Raw genomic sequence first — 25346 nt, 5'->3', positions numbered from 1 at the left:
TTTTTTAATTGTATCCTTTGTTGTATATGGTTGTGACTATTTTCTTCCACTATTTGATCTGAGGAAGTGGGTCTGGCCCACGAAAGCTCATCATCTAATAAACCATCTTGTTAGTCTTTAAAGTGCTACATTGTCCTGCATTTTGCTTTAAAAAGTAAGTTATTATATTTGTTTTTATAGCTAAAAGACCCCTCAGTCTTTCATATTATCTTCCCATTTACAGGGAGCTCTCTGACTAGTGGGAGCAGAAGGCGGATTTCCTGCAAAGACTTGGGCCATGGAGATTGTGAAGGCTGGTTGTGGAAGAAAAAAGATGCCAAAGGATACTTTACACAGAAATGGAAAAAATATTGGTTTATTCTGAAGGATTCTTCACTGTACTGGTACACAAATCAGAATGTAAGTATACTTGAAAGAAAATAACCAAAATTAAATTTTTCAATCTTTTAAATAAAGGAAGCTAAGGCTGCCAATTAATAGTTAATGAGGCAGAGTTTTTTGGATTTTGAATGTGATTGGATGTGAGTGTGATATTTGGGTTTGGCTAGAAAAAAATTCAGCTGCAATGATTCTGTTCAAGTTTTCTATCCATATGTGTCTAACACAATAAAATAGCACAAAAACAACATGGCATACTTCAAGAACTACAGTTGTCAGAAATTAACAGTACTTTTCCACGTTTGCTATTAATTAGATTAACAGAAGATCTTTGCTGTCATCTTGCCCTACTAGCAACAATGTGGGGAAAATCAACCATGAATGTCAGTTATTACACCTGGAATGAGTTCCTCCCTATATTCTAAAAATTAAATCGGATGTGAAATCCTGACTCAGGAGAGCAGCTGATTTGAGGCATGAAGACTTTTTTTTAAAAAATACAGAGGTTCAGTTGTTATGATATTAATATGGAGACTGCCAATATGTCATTTTCAAATCATCATTCATGATGGTGTTTAATTTCATTTCATATTCCTCCTGAAGTGCCACAATGCCAACATGTAAAGCTACATTAATAGGAACAGAAATGTTGTGTAATAATTTACAAAAAAATAAGCAAAATGCATGTTTTTTCTTCCATTTCTTAAACTAACACCTGTTTTATTCTACATGGCCTGATTTGATTTCTGATATTTTAATGCTGACAATTTTATAAGCAGCATTAGTTATCCCCTGTTTCAGTTCCTCTCGTTCTGCTTAATATTGGGTCTTCTTAGATTATGTTTGGGATAACAAGAAAACAGTTGGAGCGTTTGCTTGTGTTGTGTGTATATGTGCATGTTGATGTCCCTGCCTATGTGGTACATGAAACATCAGTGATCTTCACAGAGCTTAAGGGTGGTCTACAGAAAACTGGCCGATCTTGTGCTGGTCTTCTTCCACTGTTAAATCACATTTAACTAAATGAAAATTACATTAATAACTTTCCAAATATTACTTTTCAATCTAAACAATTGTTGAATTGAACAATTGCTACAGTAAAGTTTTTGATCATCATTAGGAAGGCAAGTGGTCCATACGATTATGAATAGGAAGGAAGGTATCCACAATATAATTATTGTTAGGCTGTGTCTAGACTGGCAAGTTTTTCCGCAAAATCATCTGCTTTTGCGGAAAAACTTGCCAGCTGTCTACACTGGCCGCTTGAATTTCCGGAAAAGCACTGACGATCTCATGTAACATCGTCAGTGTTTTTCTGGAAATACTATGCTACTCCCGTTCGGGCAAAAGTCTTTTTCCGAAAGACTTTTGCGCAAAAGGGCCAGTGTAGACAGCCCAGTACTGTTTTCCGCAAAAAAGCCCCGAAAATGGCCATCGGGGCTTTTTTGCAGAAAAGCGCGTCTAGATTGGCCATGGACGCTTTTCCGCAAAAAGTGCTTTTGCAGAAAAGCATCCTGCCAATCTAGACGTGCTTTTCCGAAAATGCTTTTAACGGAAAACTTTTCTGTTAAAAGCATTTTCGGAAAATCATGCCAGTGTAGACGTAGCCTTAAGCTGTAAAACAGACCCCCCAAAACCTCTATAGAGTTAATAATTCACTCATCTTAACCTGCACTTCTTCTTTTCTTGTGATAGGATGAAAAAGCAGAAGGATTCATCAGTTTACCTGAGTTCAGAATAGATAGAGCTATCGAATGCAGAAGGAAACAGTGAGTATGAGTAAAACCAGTCTACAATTGAAAGGACCTCCTTTGTAAGGATTCTGTGTGAAGTAGAGCACTTGTGAAAGCAGACAGATTATCTTTACCTGCAATTTGTAGTAAGAGTGCAAAAAGCTCTGGAAAAGGAAGATATACAGAAAACCCTAAAATCGATCTTGTTGGCATAAGATGTATCCATTGGCAGATTAAGTGGATATTTCTAAGTCTGCAATCATGCCCCAAACAAAGGAGATGGCCCTACAGGAAGCAACCCCGGGGATAGTATCACTTGGGGTGTATCATTAAGTGGTCCATACACTGTAAGGCCTCTCTAGGGCCCTGGGTTGAATTTTTGTGAAGTGGATGGACCAGGGTCCCCATAACAGAACCCTAGGAGGAGGGGAAGGAACACTCAGGAGGAATTGAGAGCCCCCCCCCTTGCACATGACCTGAATGGGACCCCATCTAGACTGTCCAACACAGAAAGTACTGTGGAGCCAGTGCCTGACTACTTACTAGCTGTTAGAATGACCCACTACACTCACATTCAGTTTAGTCTTTAAAGACAGGACTACCTTTTGTGGTGCTTAGTGTGACAGAGCAGACTCATAGCTTTTACTACGCCTGTTAACTTAGAGAGAGCACTAATAAAGTGGTTATTTTTCACCCTATTTTAGGGGAGCAAGATATTCCCAGCTGTTCTAGTATTTATGTTCCAAAGGTTAATGGGCTGAAGCTAATAGAGGCTTGTGCTGCAAGCACGAGGCATATGATAAATGCATCCATCCTTGTAGCATAATTAATGCTAAATACTTATTGACAGAACTTGAAAATTCTACCTGGACAGCAGTGCTGTAATTGGAACCACTAACAGCTGCTGAGTACAACAGGATTAACACAACAGTTCTAGTGGTTTGAGACTAACACATCCATGAGCAGTCCTGATTTAGTCCCATCACTTTTTTCCACGCACTCTGTAATATATTGAAAATTCTCTGTCTTTGGGAGTTGATGAGAGCTCATTGCTTCCCTAGTTATAATTTAGTGTCCTGCATTGTTTGTCATGCCTCTTCAAATGATGACAATCTCTTAGAAGAATACTTTGTACTACTACGATCAGACACATAATAAACTGATGGTAGTATTCATTAGGACAAGGAATATGGATCAGGATCACATTTTTCTTGGTCACTTATCTCATAGTTTCATTAATGCCTCAGAAGCAAAAACAGAGCTGCAATTTGTTCCATTGATTTTAGGCAGTATTCCCATCGTAATATTAAAAAAAAATTAAGAAGACATATCAAAATACAAATAGAAACCAAAGTAGTTTAAATCTTCATATGAGGTAGCACAAATATCACTTGCTTAATGCTCTTTTTTCAAAGACATTGTCAATTCTGGACTTATGATGTAATGGTAAATGCATAAGGCTGCCTGCTTCCCTCAAAATCAATAAGACCATTGCCTTCAATGGTGGTAGAAGTAAGCTGTAAATATTTAACATTTAATTTTAAACATAATATGTTGCTAATATATTAGCCATTTACTTTGTCCAGTATGTATCATTCATATATTCATGTTTCTTTTCCAAATATAAGCACATTAGATTTGTTTTGCACATTTTGCACCCAGTTTAATAAAAAAAATATTTCTATGTTCACAAACAACATGGAGTTTGCCATTGGGTATAGTCAGGTTAGTATCAGCAGTTACTCAATTACAGGTTGAACCTCTCTAATCCAGAGTCTGCCATCCAAAAGCATCTGTCATCTGGAGTGATTTTGGTTAGCCAGATGTCCACTTTTCATGGCTGTGGCCAAGTTTCCCACAGTCCCATAAAGTTTGCTTATAGCCACCAGTCCTGGCTCTCATTGTTCTCTGCTGTTATTTTGCTCTTATTTACCCCTAAATGTCCTCTAACAGTCTAGTAAGCAGTGGAAGTGTTGGTAATTCTGCTAGACAATATTGACCTCCCCGGTCCAGAAAATTCTCTCATTTGGAACTGGTCAGGTCCTGAGGATTTCAGACTAGAAAGGTTCAATCTGTATAAGTTTCTAAATATTCTTTAAAAATCTAAATATTCTGCTACGTCATGGTAAGTACTACTGCTACTTTGCTACTTTGATAAAACTATTTGAAAGAGCTGGGATTAGTGGGGATCCATCTGTAAAGAATGACTATTGATCAGAATAATGCTAAAACATTATAGGTCTTAATCTTATATTCCCTGTGCACCCAACAGCCCGTTCAAGTCAATATGCATTTTGAGTACACAAAAATTGCATGTTTGGGCAATTGTTATTTATTTATTTATTTTTGTAATGGGAGTTCATTGACAGACTATTCTTGACATCTCAAAATGAAACAGCACAGTAAAAATGCTATTTCAAATTCACCTGTATAAGTAAAAATATACACCTTTGATGCCACACCAATGGCTTTTAATACCAAGAGAGTTTTAACATGATACTACCAGATACTGACTTCTGGCGCTGCACTAACCTGAAGCCGCAGAATGAAAAATACCCTTCTGAATTATTCAACCCCTGCTCTGAACACAGTTAACTTCCTGGTGTGCTTCTCTACGGTGCTCGCTACTAGGGTATCTGAGTCAGGCCTAGATTAAGACATGCTGAGGGCCTAAACTATTTCAAGTTTAAGAGGCCCAATTGTATGACCAAAAATTGATATTATTCTAACAGAAAGGACAATGAAAATAGAAATTATAAAGTTTTATATTTGTATATATGCTGGTAGATAGGTGAGGATGCAACTAAAAACTAGTATTTTTTTTAAAAAAATTAGGTGCTTCATAATTATAGCTAAAAAACTATAGCTTATTTAGCTTGTGCATAAATCTGGCATTGATCTGAGTGCTTCACAAACCTGAAGAAGAGCTCTGTGTAAGAACATAAGAACAGCCATACTGTGTCAGACTAAAGGTCCATATAGCCCTGTATCCTGTCTTCCAGTAGTGGCCAGTGTCAGATGCCCCAGAGGGAATGAACAGAACAGAACTGAACTGATCCATTTCCTGTTGCCCATTCCCAGCTTCTGTCAAACAGAGGCTAGGGACACCATTCCTTCTTATCCTGTTTAATAGCCATTGATGGATCTATCCTCCATGAATTTATCTAGCTCTTTTTTGACCCTTGTTATAGTCTTGGACTTCATCATCTCCTCTGGCAACATCCTCTGGTTCGACAAATTAACTGGAAACTCAAAAGCTTTTCTCATAACAACAATACTTGGTCCAATACAAGATATTACCTCTTCCGGTAATGCAAACATTAATTTTTCTCCATATCATCCCTGTGAAGTGGTGGCTTTATCCTCATTTTAATGAACCATTGATTGTAGATTTTGGTGCACCACTATATATATATACATATATATAAACAAATCCATTTGGTATCAGGACTCCATAGAGAGGCGCACAAGTCCCATCTATCTGGCCAAAGGTGTATAGGAATTCTGGTAGTCATTTGGCATGGAAGAAAGTGAAAGGTGTAACCAATGATTAATAAATCACACACTAGCAGTAGATGGTAAGCCCCCTGCCACTAAAAATATTAAATTAAAAACTGAAGCAGCCAACAGAAGGATCACAGGCCACGTATAATTTCTTACCAGTAAAAAGGGCAACCAAAAAGCCATTGCACTGGAACTTTATTTTTAACATACATATAATTTGTTAATGTCCGCCATCTAGTGGACACCATAAGAACATTCCATTCATTTCAAGGGGTTGCTTGTAATTTACTGTTTACATTTGCTAAACAGAATTTTTCCTGTTAATTCAATACACTGCAAATATTTATAATGATTACAATATCAACAGAATGTATCCTTTTTGCTTATTTGCTTTAACTTTTCCATCATTTCCCCAACTGGTACAGATAGGACCTCTCTGGTCCAGGACACTCTGGTCCGGCAACCTCTATGGTCTGACAGGACCATGGAGTTTGCTGGACCAGAGGAGGAGCGAGGGCCAGCCAGGAGTTCGGTGGCCAGTGACAGGGTTGGGAAGTGCGGACAGTGGCCAGGGCCATTGTGAGCGGCCAGCGATTGGGGCCAGGAGCAGTGGCAGTGGGACTGGGGAATGGTGTCCGTAGCCTCTGTTGGTCAGAGACTGGAAATGGATGACAGAAAGGGATCATATGATGATTACCTGTTCTGTTCACTCCTTCGGGGGCGTCTGGCATTGGTCACTGTTGGAAGGCAGGATGCTGGGCTAGATGGACTTTTGGTCTGACCCAGTATGGTCATTCTTATGTTCTTCTTTTAAAAGATGTATATCTATGTATACTATATTGGCTCAGTCTTACAATGTGCTCAATGTTCACAATTCCCATTCAGCCCAATTATAACCTAATGAGAGTTATGCAGGCGTTATTCCATTTAAATCAATGGAGTTCAAGCAGCAAAGAGTATGGAGACAGGCTGTTCTCAGTAGTGGCAGATGACAGAATGAGGAGCAATGGTCTCAAGTGGCAATTGGGAAGGTCTAGGTTGGATATTAGGAAAAACTATTTCACCAGGAGGGTGGTGAAGTACTGGAATGTGTTACCTAGGGAGGTGGTGGAATCTCCATCCCTAGAGGTTTTTAAGCCTCGGCTTGAAAAAGCCTTGGCTGGGTTGATTTAGTTGGGATTGCCTTTGCTTTGGGCAGCGGGCTGGGCTAGATGACCTGAGGTCTCTTCCACACCTAACGTCCTATGAAAGTAATAGTAAACAGTAGTAATTGTTGCTTGGCTTTTTATCCTATTTATTAAAGGAACTTTTTCTAGATACACTACAGTACACATGATGAGCCACAGTACAAGTTCAACAATGAGTACATGCAGTGCTTTTTTTGTGATGGTACCATCACCCTTTTTTTTCTCCAGCACAACCCCTAGCCGGCCTTGGGAGCACTCGCAACATGCCAGATGGAAACCTGCTCTGGACACATGGCAATTAAAGAGGCCACGACTGCATTTTGTCCCCGAGCTTTCGCCCCTTCCTCCTTCCCCTTCCCCCCGTCCTTCCCCCAGTGCTTTTTTTTATTTTTCCCTAGTATCGACACCTTTTTTTTTTTTTACAAGAAAAGCACTGAGTACATGTATTTGCCAATAAGATAACACCACATAAATATAGCTGCAGCAAAATGTACACGTGTGCAAACAACTTCCACACTGATACTGGGAAAATGTTAAAAAGAGGCTAAATATATCTAGAACCATCAACATTTGTCATAAATGGTATTACTGCATCTTCCCCTCCCTGTTGTCAATTAAATAACATTGGAGATATTTGAAGATGACAAATATGGTATCTAATTACAGGTTGAACCTCTCTAGTCCAGCACCTAGTCAGGACCTGACCAGTTCCAAACCAGAGAATTTTCCAGACCATGGGAGGTCAATATTGTCGAGCAGCATTACCAATGATTCCATTACTTACTGGGCTGTTAGAGGACATTTAGGAGTAAATTAAGCTAAATAACAGCACAGAACACTGAGAATCAGGACTGAAGGCTATAAAAAATCTTTATGGGACCCCAGGAAACTTAGCCACACCCATGAAAAGTAGACATATGGCTAACTAAAATCATTCTGGATAACAGATATTTCTGGACTAGAAAGTTCTGGACTATAGAGGTTCAAACTGTATATTATAAAATCAGATTATGAATAGGACAGAAGGGAAGGAGATTTCCTCTTTGTTAAAGTATATTCAGATTACCTTGCTTTTGTTAACATTTGTAGTCAGTTAATAGTACAAAATACATTCATGCTAATGGGCCAAGTTATTCTTTGGTGTAACTTGGTTTATTTCAATGATAAAATGAATTCATCCCCTTGGGGGTTTTGTTTGTTTCAAACGTCTCACCATATATGCTGTACTACTGGATTTTTTAATGTATAGAACACAGCTAAGCTTGATTAATTTCACATGCCTTTTCCTGCACATTAGGTGGCAATGCTCTGACTATGCTTGGCACATGGACAGTGTTTGCTTCAGAGGCTGCATGCCTACACTGAAGAGGTTTTTTGGAAAAATGGTCATTTTTCTGAAAAACTTCACTTATGTCGACACTGCAATCGCATTCTTTCAAAAAAAATGAAAGAATAGAGGGGGTTTTCCACCATTGGTAATCCTCATTCTATGAGGAAGAAGCCTTTTTCTGAAAGAGCTCTTTCAGAGAAAAGGTGTGTGTGGATGGGGAAGATGGAGTTCTTTCGAAAGAAGAGGAAAGAGGAAAAAGCACAGGTGCTCTGGTGGCCCCCCTCCATAGTAATCACAGTTTACATGTGAGATAGCATCTATTCATTATGGACACTATCTTTCAAAAAAGCAAATCACTTTTTTGATGTGCTTTTGCTGTGTAGACACTCTCTTTCGGAAGAAGTTTTTTTGGAAGATCTCTTTTGGAAAAGCTTCTTCCGAAAAAAGCCTGCAGTCTAGACATAGCCTCACTGTGACTTTCTACACTGCCTCTTCCTTTTTCTAGAAACAAGGGTCACATCCTATTGAGCCATACTCATCATAGGCTAGTCCATAGTTTGGAGTGAAAAACCCTCTGTAGTCCTGGTCTCCCCTTTCAGGAGCAGACTCTTTAGTAGCATCAGGAGGGCTGGGGAGGGGGGGGGTGACCCTGGCCTGCCTACAACTCCAGATTCTGGCCCAAGAACCCCTAAAGCAGCAGTAACAGAAAAGGTTTCTTTTACTCCCAGTCTGACAGCTTCTTCACTGGGCTGCTTCCTCAAACAATTCCTCCCAGTACCTTTCCTCTGGTTCCCAAGCAAATCAATCCTGCTCTTTCATGACACTCTGCCTTGCTCATAGTCCTCAGCTCACACACACTGCACCTTCTCACTCTCAGATGTTGGGCTACTGCCCTCCCGAGGCCTTATGAACAAGCCCCAGCAAGCCTTAATAGGCTGCTAGTGCTCTGATTAGCCTGCTGCTTCAAGAATACTGAACTACTAGCCCACTTCAAGAGATTTAACTTCTGTGCCAGGAAAGATAATGTAGCAGTTAATTAAGGAAATCATCTACAAATATCTGGAAGATAATAAGGTGATAGGTAACAGCCAACATGGACTTTTTTTGATAGGATCCTCCTTGTGGATAGGGGGAAGAAGTGGGCACGGTAAACCTAGTAAAGCATTTGATGTGATATTACACGACCTTCTTATCAATAAATTAGGGAACTGCAATCTAGATGAGGCTACTATAAGGTGGGTGCATAACTGGCTGGATAACAGTTGTTAGAATGTAGTTATTAATGGTTCACAGTCATGCTGGAAGGGTATAACAAGTGGAGCTCCTTAGGGGTCAGTTTTGGGACTGCTTTTCTTCAATAACTTCATCAATGATTTAGATAATGGCATAGAGAGTACACTTATAAAGTTTGCAGACGATATTAAGCTGGAAGGGGTTGCAAGTACTTTGGAGGATAGAGTCATAATCAGAAATGATCTGGACAAACAGGAGAAATGGTCCGAGGTTAATAGGATAGCATTTAATAAGGACAAATACAAAGTACTCAACTTAGAAAGGAACAATCCATTTTACGCGCGCTGTTGCAAAAACAGTGAACATGATTCTGGGATGCATTAGCCAGAGTGTTGTGGGCAAGACACGAGAAGTCATTCTTTTGCTGTACTCTGCACTGATTAGGCCCCAACTGGAGTATTGTGTCCAGTTCTGGGCATCACATTTGAAGAAAGGTGTGGAGAAATTGGAGAGGGTCCAGAGAAGAGCAACAAAAATTATTAAAAGTTTAGAAAACATGAGCTATGAGGGGAGACTAAAAGAACTGGGTTTGGTTAGCTTGGAAAAGAGAAAACTGTGAGGGGACATGATAGCAACTTTCAAGTACCTGAAAGGGTGTTACAAGGAGGAGGGAGAAAAATTGTTCTCCTTGACCTCTGATGATAGAACAAGAAGCAATGGGCTTCTATTGCAACAAGGGATGTTTAGATTGGACATTAGGTGTATGTCTAGACTACATGGCTCCATTGACGGAGCCATGTAGATGAGTTTACTAGACATAGGAAAATGAAGCGGTGATTTAAATAATCCACGGTCGATGGAGCCATGTAGTCTAGACATACCTTAGGAAATGCTTCCTGTCCGGGTGGTTAAAGACTGGAATAAATTGCTTAGGGAGGTTGTGGAATCTGCATCTTTGGAGATATTTAAGAGCAAGTTAGATAGACATCTCTCAGAGGTGATCTAGAAGGTGCTTGGTTCTGCTGTGAGGGCAGGGTACTGGATTTGATGACCTCTTGAGGTCCCTTTCAGTTTTAGTATTCTGTTTTTATGGTCCTTCAGACAAGATATAAGACATATTTGTAGTGATGCATGCAAGCAGCTTTCCTGTTCTGTACATAATGTGTCAGTCTGTAACACCGTCAGTCTTGTTTCTTTCACAAGCACCATATAAAGTTGAGTTTCCATTAAAATAGAACTAAGATAATGTTTTTAAAAGAAAATATCAACTTTTTCTGTTTCTAAGCTAGTAGTTGTAGTCTCTGATGCTTCTTTAAGTGATTACTCATGTTCATTCCATGTAGGTGTGCACACGCCGTATTCACAGATCGTCAGAAGATTTTTCCCTCAGCAGTATCCATTGGGCCAGCAGGGAAGCCCTCTGGAGTGGCACCACTGTACCAGCACATATATACCCCTGTTGGCCCTCTCCCCCTCAGTTCCTCCTTATCACCCATGATGGTCATTAGAACATGTCTCGCTTGCTTAGCAAGTGCACCTTAGCAGTTCTCGTTCAGTTTTAGTGTTACTTAGTTGTTGTTAGTAGTAGTTTGTGGTGTAGTTAGGCATTTGAGATTGTGTCCCCATATGCTTCATGCAGAACATGCCCGGGCTCCAAGGCTTCAAGCCCTGTGCCAAGAGCCTGAAGCCAATGACCTGTAGAGACCCCCACAAAGCCTTCCCAAAATGTCTTGAAGAAGCCAACCTTATGGACAATTTCCGGAGTTTCGAGCCCTGTACTAAGGAAGAGAGAGACACTCTTGGCTGAAGATCCTCCTAATGAAGGTGGCTCTCTGCCCAGTGCTGGCCACTGAAGCAGCACCAGCCACCCAGAGCACACCGGCCTTGGTACAGGAGGGTCTGGGACATTCGTACTCATCTCCAGTGCGGTGGTGCCCTGCAGCACAGCACCACTCTCAGCCTCCTGTGCCTCAGAAGAAGCAGAGACCCAGCAGGGGCAGGTTTCTGTCAAGGCATGGCCTGGTCGACCATAACAATGGATCATTGTGAAAAATGGATACCCCAGGTTTCACCAAATGCATGGTGGTGGTAGCTTCTTTTCTCCAGAAGCACAGAGTTCAGGTCTATCCCTTCCTGGATGATTGGCTGATTTGGGGACCCTCTTCCATCCAGGTACTAGAGCATATATCCCTCATCCAGGCAGTCTTCTTAGATCTGGATCTTCCCCTGCATGAGGCCAAATCCATCCTGGTCCTCACCCTGACAATAGAGTTTGAAGGCACCCTGCTGGATTCTACTGTTGCCACTGCCTTTCTGCCCAGAACTTGGTTCCTAGCCATCTAGGAATCCATCCTGTGCCTGCAGGCCTCCTGGATGACCACAGCCAGAAATGGTATGAAATTTTTTGAGTTCATGGCAGAATACACGTACATCCACTCTCCAAAGGTGTGACTAGATCGGATTCACCATCTGGCCTTCCATCTGCTGGACATGGCAGTGACAGTGCCAACAGATGTCCTAACTTCCCTTCATTGATGGCTCCAGGAGAATGTGATCTGTGCCAGGATCCCATCCTGCCAACCTCTACTGTTGCTCCAACTAGTGACAGTTGCATCCGACAGTGGGCCTAAGGACACAAGATATGTGGTCCCAGACTCTCTTCATATAAACGTCAGAGAGTTGAGGGCAATTCTTTTCATGTTAGGCATTCCTTCTCCAGTTGAGGAATGGGGTGTCCTGGTCCTGTCAGACAATATGGCAACAGTGTTTTACATCAACAAACCGGGTGGTGCTCACCTCCTTCCCCTGTGTCAGGAAGCCCTCCTTCTCTGGGAGTTTTGCATAGAACAGGGTATCCACCTGGCGGTTTCATACCTCTCAGGGGATCCAGAACACCCTGGAAGACCAGTTCAGCAGGTCCTTTTTGGGTCATGAATGGTCCCTAAGAGCTAACGTCACCCTTCTCATTTTCCATATGCAGGGTGACGCTATCTTCTTTATGCTATCTTCTTTAACGATAAAGTCTTATGCTATCTTTTTTAAAGATAAAGTCAGGCTTTACCCACACCCGGCTTTCTTGCTCAAGGTGGTGTCCCAGTTCCATGTTTCTCAGGACATTTTTCTGCCTGTGTGCTACCCTAAACCGCATGCTTCCAGTAAGGAACAAGCTCTACACACTCTAGATGTTAGGAGTGCCTTAGATTTTTATTTAGATAGAACAAAGACCTTCTGCAAATCCCCTCCACTCTTAATAGCAATAGCTGACGGGGTGAAAGGCTTCCCTGTTTCAGCCCAGTATCTCATCATGAACCATCTCCTCCATTAAGGCTTGTTATGACCTAGCTGAGATACTAGTCCTGCCTTTGATGGCTCATTCTACTAGGGCCCAGGCCACTTCCACCACTTGTGTTGCTCAGGTGCCTATCCAGGACATCTGTAGGGTAGCCACTTGGTCCTCGGTGCACACCTTTGTTAATTATTATGCCTTAGTGCACCAAACCAGGGATGATGCAGTCCTTGGCAGGGCAGTACTCCATTCTGTAGAAGGTTAAACCTCTGACCCCATCTCCAAGGGTTCTGGAAGTCACTTACATGGAATGGATATGAACAATCACTTGAAGAATTGAAAACTGTTACTTACCTCTCGTAACTGTTGTTTTTTAAACATACCTCATGTCCATTGCAAATCCCACCCACTTTCCCTTCATCGGAGAAGACCAGCAAGAAGGGGTGGATGGCCAGCAGGAGTGTATAGCACCACTCCAAGGGGCTCCCCTGCTGGCCCAATGGGTACTGCTGAGGGAAAAATCTTCTGACGATCTGTGCACATGGAATGACCACCCTGGTACATGGAATGAACATGAGCAATGCATCTTGAAGAACAACAGTTGCGAGAAGTAAGTAACAGTTTCTCTCCAAATGCTTTTTTTGTGTATGGAGAGGCATGCATTTTAAGGGGAATTTATGGAGTAACATATGGTGCAGTATTGTTAAGAAAAACACACTGAAACTTATATAGCTATCCTGAACAAAATGTTGTTTTCAGTTTATTGCATATGAACTCCAAAACAAGATTCACAAGAGTCCTCATTAACTGAATTCAAAATCAGTGCTTTCCATAATGGTGCCATAGGGTACGTCTACACTGCAATACTATTTCAAAATAACTAGCACTATTCCAAAATAACTTAGTCCGCATCCACACAGCAGGCAGTTATTTCAGAAGGGTGTCAAAATACTGTCAAGCTGGAGGACTTCTTACTCCGACTCCTGTAACCCTCATTGTATGAGGAATAAGGGAAGTTGGAGGAAGAGTGCTTTATTTCAAAATAAAGTGCTGTGTAGATGCTCCCTATTTCAAAATAAGCTATGCAATTGACATAGTTCAATTTGCATAACTTATTTCAAGTTAAGCCCCTGCTGTGTAGACATACCCTAAGACGAATTGTTCTCAAATCCCATGTGCAAATACATAACCTACCGGCAAAGTATGTAAACTCAAACATATAGATAACATGCAAAGTACAGTTTTCTCTCTGTAGTCATAGTCTCACCTGGAGAATCTTCACCTTTTGTACACTTCCAGGTTTTTTTTCCAGGGGACAACTCTTCATCTTATTAATTTTACCAGCGAAAACTACAGAGTAAGGTATTTCATTCATGAATAGCAGATATCTGCTCTGACATGACAGCCTTTCAGGAAATGAAGGATTACACATTACAGGATATTATCAGTAGTTCTGCAGTGGCCTGAGATAAATTCTTTAGTAAAAGAACAGAAAAATGTTGGCTGACTGTCTTTCCAGGAGTTAAGGGAATAATGCCACAATAGATGCAAAGATATATACATATTCTGAGCCACAAGCCAGAGGCTGCTTCCAAAACTGAGGTAATGATAAATTATCTATACAATAACCACAACAAGAAAACTCACCTGAGAAAAAGTTGTGCATGAAAGATAACACCTTGACCACAGAGTTGATGCTAGCTCCAAAAATCAAATAAAATTCACACTTGAGGTTACTCCACTGATTTTCTTGAAGTTACACCAAGGATTCATGGACCTGTTGTGACTACAAGAAAAAAAAACCAAAATATACCAAAAGCTAACAAATTACCAATGCCAAAACCACATGAGATTTGGCAGGTTTTAGTTTCACTCTCAGAAGGTGTTTCTGAACTAAGGAATGGGTGGCATCCTGTGAATGAGAGCTCCCTTGTATTTGTTCATTTGTCAGCCAAGCAATTCTATTTCTTATATCCCCAAAGACTAATATGCTACGTCTAGATTGCATCCGTTTTTCATAAAAGGGATGCAAATTAGACGTATCGCAATTGCTAATTAAGCAGGGATTTAAATCTCCCCCACTTCATTAGCATAAAAATGGCTGCTGCTTTTTTTCGGCTTGGAGCTTTGCCGGAAAAAAGCGCCAGTCTAGACGCGAATCTTTCGGAAAATAAAGCCTTTTCCGAAAGATCCCTTATTCCTCTTAAAAAAAGGAATAAGGGATCTTTCGTAAAAGGCTTTATTTTCCGAAAGATACGCGCCTAGACTGGCGCTTTTTTCCAGTAAAGCTGCGAGCCGGAAAAAAGCGGCAGCCATGTTTATGCAAATGAAGCGGGTGGGATTTAAATCCCCGCTTCATTTGCAATTGCGATGTGTCTAATTTGCATCCCTTTTACGGAAAAGCGATGCAGTCTAAACACAGCCATACGGTTGTTACCATCAAGTTCAATGTAAATGAAAAATCCCTGATTAAAAACAGAAGTGAATTGGTAAATTTATTCTGGGTGCTATAGGGTCTTCTTTGCAGTATTGTTGTAGCAACATTGGTCTCGGTATTATACAATATAGGTGAGGTAATGTATTTTATTGAACCAACTTATTTTTGTGAAAGAGACAAACATCCGAGTTTACACAGAGCAATTTTTCAGGTCTGGGAAGGGTACTCAGTGTCACAGATCAATAGAAGGTGGAACAGGCTGTTTAGTTCCACACACAGGACTCATCAGTAGTAGTAATGCATATTGTAGAAGACCATTCACAGTGAGGTGGCCAATTACACCTTTGCAGTCATAGAGGAAAATATGGGTGACTGCTGTGTTACAGATTGTTATAATAAGCCACAAATCCAGTGTCTTTCTCAAGTCCATGGGTTTTAATGTCTACCAGAATTATGAATTTAAGCTCCCGGGTTCAACTTTTGAAAATGTGCAAGTTTTGTTTGAAGATGAGGACTTGAAAGGTCAGTTAAGTAGTGGTCAATTTGAAAAGTTTTCAGCTGTAGACAATATGGTGTTTTGTCATTGAATTCACATTGAAAATTTTAGGTGTATGTGTAGCTCTATAAAGTGCTGAAGAATCTCAGAGCAAGCAAGTATGAGGAGCACTTTTCAACTTCATCATGTACATTTATGAATAAAGGAGAATAACATCTTTATAGCCAAACTATTTGAAGGGAAAACTACATTTTTCTCCTTCATTTGTTTTACAGTGCCTTCAAAGCATGCCACCCCAAAATTAAGAGCTTTTACTTTGCAACCGACTGCCTTGAAGAAATGAATAGGTAAGTTACTTATATTCTTCATAGGAGTACTGTAATAATTTTATTGGGATATGGAATAGCACAATATAAAGAAAATATGCCAGCTTTGTAGCAGGTTAGACTCACTACCACAGTGCCTCCTGCTGGTCATGCTAGGAATTAGCTCAGAGCACAGTGTGCACAGCCTTCTGGTCAGTGTCTTACCTGTCATCACTCTGTTCTCCTGTCTCCAGCCTCTGGATCTTTGTAGAAAAGTACAATGCCAGGAGAAAGAGGGGGGTCAGGTCCACTCACTACTCTAGGTCCTGACCTAAAGACCTTCTAGCGCAGCCTCCTTCTGTCTTCCTTTATTCCTTGGTCCACTTCCCTGTAGCCCTTGTCGTGCTTTATGCAGTATTGCTATGCCATTCTTTAAAAGTAAAAACAAGTTTATAAAAATCCATACAAAAACTGACATTTTTTAATATTGCCTTAACCTTAATGTTGAGGTTGCCCTTACTTTATTAATTTTAAGAAAATTAAAAATTAAAAATTGATTAATAAAAGAAAACCAGGGCAAGGGTTGTTGGAAATTGTGTTATTTATTGTGGCAGAAATATATATAAACATATTTGTAATAATTAAAATATTTTTGAACTTTGCAAGAAATGGTATTCATAACATGATTATACCCCAAACATAATAGTTAATAGTGTGGTACCACATTTAAAAAAAAAAGTAAAAAATTGACTTTTGTTGCAACAAAATAAAAATAATAAAAACAAATAGTTATGTGGCTCACAGCATACAACAAAAGACAACATATATGACATATAGGATAACTTACAATTAAAAAACAAAGGGCACCAAAATTACATTTATAACTAAACAAAATAAGACAAACAAAAAAATGTTTAAAAATGGAAAAATAAAAAAAGGATTAAACATTTAAATCAGCAAATTATTACCTTATTTAAAACTTTTAATAAAATTATACAAGTTTCTATTAATATTAGTCAAATGTGTTGTATTAATTTAGTAACTTATGGCATTGTCCATTACTATATATTAAGCTTTATTTTAAAACTCTGTTTTACAGGTGAATTGAAAAGAAATAAGAAATAAAAAAAAAATGTTTCAAATTCTAGCCAGTGGTTAGGATTAGAAGCAGAATCTGCATGTTTGTTGCTTAGCAACCTTATCTTCAGGAAAGCTGGGAGTAAATTCCAGCTGTTGCATTCTTGAAGGGTTAAAATAATCAATTTACTAGTTTTATTCAAAGTAAAGTTTTTAACCTATTTTTTTCCTTGTTTTGGTTTAATTCCTTTATATTTTGAAAGTTTCTGTAAAAACTAACTTTTAACAGAGAGAGAGTCAAAGGGAGAAGAGGTGGGGGAAAGGGGAAGGGAGTGAGGAGCAACTTAGGTTAAATGGTCGTTTTTCCGGAAAAAGCTACACTTACGTCGACACTGCAATTGCGTTCTTTCGACAGAAAGTCGAAAGAACGGAGGGATTTTTCCAACAGCGGTAAACCTCTTTCTACGAGGAAGAAGCCTTTTTCCGAAAGACTTCTTTTAGAAAAAGGCATGTGTGGATGGGGAAATTTTAAAAAAAAAATTTTTTTTTAAGAAGAGGCCTCCAGGAAAAAGCACAGGTGCCCTAGTGACCACTCCATCCATGGTAATCACAACTTAAATGCAAGACAGAGTCCAATCAATGTGAAAATTTCCTAAGCCTGTTGCTTTGCAGCAAGGGACGGCACTTCTCGCTTTCGCAGGGTTTCTACAGCCTTTTCCAATCTCTTATTTTCCTTACTTGTTCAAGCAGATCATGTGTTTGGATTGCCTGTTTCCCTGTCAGCAGGGCTTGAGCTTTCCAGTGCTCTGCTGCTTGTGTTGCTTCTTTTACTTCCCTAGTCTGTTCTATTGGGAGGCTACTTGTGTGGCATGCTGTTTAAGCCATCTCATTGCCATAGTCATGAGTTGCAAAATCCTAGGCTTTTTACTACTATAAGTATTTTTCAGTGCTTCAGTTTCTGCCCTGGCTCTACATTTACTGGTCCCTGTCTTCCCACACTCTTTTTTGATCTGATATGGCCCTCCTTTCCTGGCAATACAACAGGTCCATATTTCATAAAAAAATTGTCCTGTGCTCTAAAAGCCACGCATTTCAGATCACTTATCAACAAATGTGATTGCTTCTCCCAACAAATTCTATTTTATAATTGTTCTCAATGTCACTTTTATCCTCCCTAATCTTTACAGCTGACACTTAACAATGTTGAACAGCATATTTTGACCAAAACTCTCAAAGGTGAGTTTGCCTTCTGTGTGGGCAAACCTTAATGTATATATACCTGGTGCATGCACAACAGCTGTTATCACATTTTCTGGTGGGTGAGAGGTGCATGTGTAATCCTTGCTTGTTTGCAAATAGTAAGGATTCACATGCCCAGATTGGGTGTAGACACTTAGACATTCACATCTTTGAAAACTAGGGCCATGGACATTACAGATACCGACTCTTCCATTGAAATCCATAGACTGGGATAAGATCAATAATGCTGTATAACTTTACCTGCCTTGAAAGTATGGATGCAATGTTCCCCCTGGTTCTTTTTTGAGTGGCCTCTGCATATTCCCATTCATAGGAGTGTGCCATCTGATGCAACCTAGTTGGTAGAACCTTCTCCCTCTTATCCCTTATATGAAGTTGGTAATACATTTATCAGTTTGCTTAGAAAGGGGTAGACAAGAAGCTAGATTGGCCCAAATAGCTTTCATGGGCTGTTTTTTAAAAGCACCCAAATTAGGCAGAGAACCTATTTTTGAAGGAGTTCCCAAAATATCGAACACAAGATGCTTCCTCCACAGCAGCAAAAAGGTCACTTTAATATTGAAAGTAGACCAGCTTTCACAATTTGAAAGCAGCTTGTGAGGGAGAAAACAGAGGTTATGCCTCCTTTTTTAGAGCCCTATAAATCCACGAATATCTGCTTTGGATCCACCAGTATCTGCACCCACATATCTCTGGCTCATTTTTCTGAATACAAACTTTGTGTCTAGAATGTTGCAAATTTGCACATATCTGCTTTATATCCATGGGTATCTGCATCCACATTCAAATAGCCTCAGATCATCTTTGCAGACGTAGATACCAATTCTGTATTTGTGCATGGCTCTGTCCATTTTCATTTGGGGACAAATGTGATTCAGTCTCAATCTTAAACTTTTGATGTTTGTTATCTTCTTTTAATAAATATCACCTATTACAACAGGAGCAAACTGACAAATCTAGAGCTACAGAATCCAGAGGCATCGATATGGTCTCATTCTTACCAATGGGACCGCTCCTTATCAGTCTTTTTGGGGAGATCCCATACATTTCCTAGATGGAAGCACTACAGCCATTGAGTACAAGGCTGCCATTCTTACCAAAACAACCCCTCTTGGAAACATGCCAATGTGATAAGGAAATTCAAATAGTCCATAAACCATGACCTAGGTAATTGGAACCTAAGATGTCTAGGTTGAGCAGACCTGTCCTGATCCTCTTCTGTTGCGGATCCAATCTTGGAGAGGTAACAGAGCTTATAGAAGAAAACATCCAAACCAGAAAATGGATAACTTTGAATTGATAGGTTGCACATTAGGAAAAACTGTTTCACTAGGAGGGTGGTGACGCACTGAAATGGGTTACCTATGGAGGTGGAATCTCCATGCTTACAGGTTTTTAAGGCAAGGCTGAAAAAGCCCTGGCTGGGATGATTTAGTTGAAGTTGGTCCTGCTTTGAGCAGGGGGCTGGACTAGATGATCTCCAGAGGTCTCTTCCAGCTCTAATCATCTGTGAGTCAATGACAGAAAGATTTGCCCGGGTGCATATACACTGCACCGTAGGTCAAAATACGATACACAATTTGAGCTACCAAAATTGCATATCTTATTTGATCTTATTTTGAAATAGCTTATTTTGTAATTTGGCACTGTCTACACAGCATTTATTTCAAAGTGAATCGCTATTCCAAAATATACCTTACTCCTTGTGGAATGAGGTTTACAGGGAAGTCAGAATAGTGAGCCCATTATGTTTTGAAATAATGGGCACGCTCAAAAGATACCTCTGGTATCCTGAAATAGCGCTGCAGTGTAGACATCGCTAGAATGTCCCCTAACCCGCATCTCTAAAGAGGAGTAAAAGATTGAGAAAAGATTCAAAGTTGAGAGACACATTATTGGAACCTCTCTCCTTCCTCCTTGTGACACCCTTTTAGATATTTGAAAACCGCTATCATGTCCCCCCTTAATCTTCTTTTTTCCAAACTAAACAAGCCCAGTTCATGAAGCCTGGCTTCATAGGTCATGTTCTCTAGACCTTTAATCATTCTTGTTGCTCTTCTCTGTACCCTTTCCAATTTCTCCACATCTTTCTTGAAATGTGGCGCCCAGAACTGGACACAGTACTCCAGCTGAGGCCTAACTAGTGCAGAGTAGAACAGCAGAATGACTTCACGAGTTTTGCTTACAACACACCTGTTGATACAACCTAGAATCATATTTGCTTTTTTTGCAACAGCATCACACTGTTGACTCATATTCAACTTGTCGTCCACTATGACCCCTAGATCCCTTTCCGCCATGCTCCTTCCTAGACAGTCGCTTCCCATCTTGTATGTATGGAACTGATTGTTCCTTCCTAAGTGGAGCACTTTGCATTTCTCTTTATTAAACCTCATCCTGTTTACCTCTGACCATTTCTCTAACTTGCTAAGGTCATTTTGAATTATGTCCCTATCCTCCAAAGAAGTTGCAACCCCACCCAGTTTGGTATCATCTGCAAACTTAATAAGCATACTCTCTATCCCAATATCTACATCATTGATGAAGATATTGAACAGTACGGGTCCCAAAACAGACCCTTGCGGAACTCTACTTGTTATCCCTTTCCAGCAGGATTTAGCACCGTTAACAACAGCTCTCTGAATACGGTTATCCAGCCAATTATGCACCCACCTTATCGTGGCCCTATCTAAGTTATATTTGCCTAGTTTATCAATAAGAATATCATGCGAGACCGTATCAAATGCCTTACTAAAGTCTAGGTATATGACATCCACCGCTTCTCCCTTATCCACAAGGCTCGTTATCCTATCAAAGAAAGCTATCAGATAAGTTTGGCATGACTTGTTCTTCACAAACCCATGCTGGCTATTACCTATCACTTTATTACCTTCCAAGTGTTTGCATATGATTTCCTTAATTACCTGCTCCATTATCTTCCCTGGGACAGACGTTAACTGACTGGTCTGTAGTTTCCTGGGTTGTTCTTATTCCCCTTTTTATAGATGGGCACAATATTTGCCCTTTTCCAGTCTTCTGGAATCTCCCCTGTCTGCCATGATTTTTCAAAGATCATAGCTAAAGGCTCAGATACCTCCTCTATCAGCTCCTTGAGTATCCTGGGATGCATTTCATCAGGACCTGGTGACTTGCTGACATCTAACTTTCCTAAGTGATTTTTAACTTGTTCTTTGTGTATCCTATCTTCTAAACTTACCCTCTCTCTGCTTGTATTCACTACGTTAGGCACACCTCCAGACTTCTCGGTGAAGACCGAAACAAAGAAGTCATTGAGCATCTCCGCCATTTCCAAGTTTCCTGTTACTGCTTCTCCCTCCTCACTGAGCAGTGGGCCTACCCTGTCCTTGGTCTTCCTCTTGCTTCTAATGTATTTATAAAAGGTCTTCTTGTTTCCCTTTATGCCTGTAGCTAGTTTGATCTCATTTTGTGCCTTTGCCTTTCTAATCTTGCCCCTGCATTCCCGTGTTGCTTGCCTATATTCATCCTTTGTTATTTGTCCTAGTTTCCATTTTTTATATGACTCCTTTTTTATTTTGAGATCATGCAAAAATGATCTCCTTGTTAAGCCAAGCTGGTCTTTTGCCATATTTTCTATCTTTCCTACACAGCGGAATTGTTTGCTTTTGGGCCCTTAACAACGTCCCTTTGAAATACTTCCAACTCTCCTCAGTTGTTTTTCCCTTCAGTCTTGCTTCCCATGGGACCTTACCTACAAGTTCTCTGAGCTTATCAAAATCTGCCTTCCTGAAATCCATTACCTCAATTGTGCTGGTCTCCCTTCTACCTTTCCTTAAGATCATGTCCAAGAGTGGGGTTGCTTCATGGACCCAATCCTGATGTCTGTCATGGAGAGGATCCTTTGACAGAATTCTGCATCAAAAAATTAAAAATGCTGTGCTGAAAATTAAAAATTCTACACACAGTATTTTCAAATCCTACAGAACTCTACATATTTTTATCAAAATAACAATATAATCATACCAGTTTCAATTATTTTTGTCATTTATTTCAATAAACCTGTCAGCAAGTATATCAGTAACAATACAGACAAAAAAAAAAGATCCAGGAAATGGCTTTTTGACAAATAGATTCATTATAGGCATGTTAATACAGGACTCTGAGTAATAATTCACTTAAACTACAAAACAGAATCGTATTTCCCACACCTCTCAGAAGCAGTTCAAAGCCTGCATACCAGAGGAGCTGAGGGAGAGGGAAATAATTGCTGGGAAGGAGCCGTGGTGTGAACTTGGAGGGTTGTTGGGTATATGTAGGAAAAGTGTGGTGCAGCTTTGGGAGCGGAGGATTATTAGGAAGCTCCCTCCATGCAGAACCTGGCTGATTCCTAGCTTTTCCCATTCAGTCAGGTACATCTGCCCCTTCCACATATTTCCTTGCACCCCTGTCCACATATTCTTCCACCCCCATTCATACACTCTCTCTCTCCCCATGTCCCATGTAACCCTGCATCCCCTCCTGCTGTTCCCATGTGTCTCTATGCTCCCACTCCCATTCAACTCCTACTCCAATCTGTTTTTTCCCCACTAGCCCTTATGAGCCCCATGTGTGATAAACAAACATGACAGCAGCCCTTTGCCGTCTATCTGCCAGTAGCCCCTTTCTCCCAATCTGACCCAACAGGCACTGTGAAGGAGGCAGGCTCGGTCTTCTACATAGCTGGCTGAGACCTGCTACTCTGAGTGTCTGGTGGACAAAAGGCAGAACTGCAGCAATGTTCCAGCAGAAGCTTTTTCTGCACAAATAATTTTAAAATATGTGGGGTTTATTACTTATGTACATACTGCGGTGCAGAATTCCCCCAAGAGGAAAAGAAGAAAGATAGAAACAAATCAGATGGATTTCATTAATTGCCTGAGTTCAGGCCCTGGTAACAGTGGCTTTTTACTCAGAATCATAACTGACTGATCCAAAGGCTTAACCATATTCTTGCTCAATACCTTTGAAGAAAGAGCTCCAAGCACTTTAGAAACCTTAAACAAATCTAATTCTGGCCTCTGACCATGAGAACATATATGAAGATAAATCCAGTACCAATTCAACAGTCTTCCTAAGCACTTTGGTGCTGAAGGTAGAACCAAGATAGTTCTTTTCCCTTTGTGCTCCAACTTCTCAGATCTGGAAAGTCAATTCTCGATTTAGTCCTTAGTGGAGCACTACACGCGGCACGGGGTTTGAACTGCCGGCATTTAAAAATGGCACCGGCCGGCTTCATGCAAATGAAGCCCGAGAAATTCAAATCCCGGGCTTCATTTGCAAGTGCGGTATGCCTACATTACCCTCCTAATTCGAATTAGGAGGGTAGTGTAGACATACCCTTAGAGTTCTTTGAAGGGGGATCCAGTAGATATAATATACTTAGATTTTCAGAAAGCCTTTGACAAAATGGAAAGGGGGTAACTAGTGGTGTCCCCCAAGGGTCAGTCCTGGGACCAATCCTTTTCAACTTATTCATAAATGATCTGGAGAAAGGGATAAGCAGTGAGGTGGTAAAGTTTGTGGATGATACCAAACTGTTTAGGATAGTCAAGACAGAAGCAGACTGTGAGGGACTCCAAAAAGATCTCACCAAACTGAGTGATTGGGCAATAAAATGGCAAATAAAATTTAATGTGGGTATGTATAAAGTAATGCACATCAGGAAAAATAACCTCAACTATACATACAGTATGATGGGGGCTAATTTGGCTATGACAAATCAGGAAAGAGATCTCGGAGTTATCATGGATAGTTCTCTGAAAACTTCCACACAGTGTGCAGCGGCAGTCAAAAAGGCAAATAGGATGCTAGGAATTATTAAGAAAGGGATAGAAAATAAGACACAGAATATCTTTCTGCCCCTGTATGAAACTATGGTACGCCCACATCTTGAATACTGTGTACAGATGTGGTCTCCTCACCTCAAAAAAGATATTTTGGCCTTGGAAAGGGTTCAAAAAGGGTAACTAAAATTATTAGGGGTTTGGAACGGGTCCCATATGAAAAGAGGTTAAAGCGACTGGGACTTTTCAGTTTAGAAAAGAGGAGGCTGAGGGGGGATATGATAGAGCTATATAAAATCATGAGTGGTGTGGAGAGGGCAAAGAAAGAAAAGTTATTTATTAGTTCCCATAATAGAAGAACTAGAGGACACCAAATGAAATTAATGGGTAGCAGGTTTAAAACTAATAAAAGAAAGTTCTTCACACAGCGTGTAGTCAACCTGTGGAACTCCTTGCCAGAGGAGGCTGTGAAGGCTAGGACTATAACAGAGTTTAAAGAGAAGCTAGATAATTTCATGGAGGTTAGGTCCATAAAAGGCTATTAGCCGGGAGATAGAAATGGTGTCCCTGGCCTCTGTTTGTCAGAGGCTGGAGAAGGATGGCAGGAGACAAATTGCTGCTCATTGTCTTCGGTCCACCCTCTCTGGGGCACCTGGTGCTGGCCACTGTTGGCAGACAGGCTACTGGGCTTGATGGACCTTTGGTCTGACCCAGTACGGCCGTTCTTATGGGGCTCCTGAAGTAATAGTGCTTGAAAGTTCCTCCTAGAATGTTTTTGGCATAAATGTAGAATATATTGCAATCTAGATGGATAATGTCTTGCACCGACACATGCTTGGCTATCTTACCCAGTCATCCAATGCAGGGGAAATTACCAGAAAAGAAGAAAATCTTTCAAAACCTGTTTACTACTTCTTCAGATTCGCCTTTTTGAAAGACTAAACATATACTAACTTTACCTGTAAATGCTAACTCTAACAACAACACATTACACTGAAGAACTAACAATTATTATGATAAGAAAGAAGCTCCGTGTCTATTGGATCTCTTCTGCAAGATGCTGCAATTAAAAGAAACTGAGGCAGTAGGGCAAGGTAGGGCAATAAAATGGGTTGTCCCCGATGGGCCACTGCTGCTATATTTTTCTGTGCCTCCACAGTTATGGGCAATTGCGGCTTCCATTGGTCCAGAACAACAATCTTCAGCCATTGGGGACGCGATCCTCCATACCTGCAGAGGTGTACGTAAATACGGTGGTGTGGGGGCCCACCAGATGGACTGGATCCAGCTGTGAGCTGGTATTTGTCCACCCATGCGAT

The 25346-nt window shown here is 40.5% G+C and overlaps 1 protein-coding gene across 1 annotated transcript in view; it reads left to right on the top strand.

Moving 5' to 3' along the window:
* Positions 1-25346, top strand: part of LOC102456352 (connector enhancer of kinase suppressor of ras 2-like) — a 114131-nt gene that overhangs the window by 47262 nt on the left and 41523 nt on the right. The window contains exons 5-7 of the mRNA XM_075941202.1: positions 224-399; positions 2074-2147; positions 15860-15931. Coding sequence (XP_075797317.1) covers positions 224-399; positions 2074-2147; positions 15860-15931 — 322 coding nt within the window. The remainder of the gene's footprint in view (positions 1-223; positions 400-2073; positions 2148-15859; positions 15932-25346) is intronic.

This window comes from Pelodiscus sinensis, chromosome 13 (assembly GCF_049634645.1).
Source record: "Pelodiscus sinensis isolate JC-2024 chromosome 13, ASM4963464v1, whole genome shotgun sequence".
NCBI lineage: Eukaryota > Metazoa > Chordata > Testudines > Trionychidae > Pelodiscus > Pelodiscus sinensis.
This window is presented reverse-complemented; position numbering and strand designations above follow the sequence as displayed.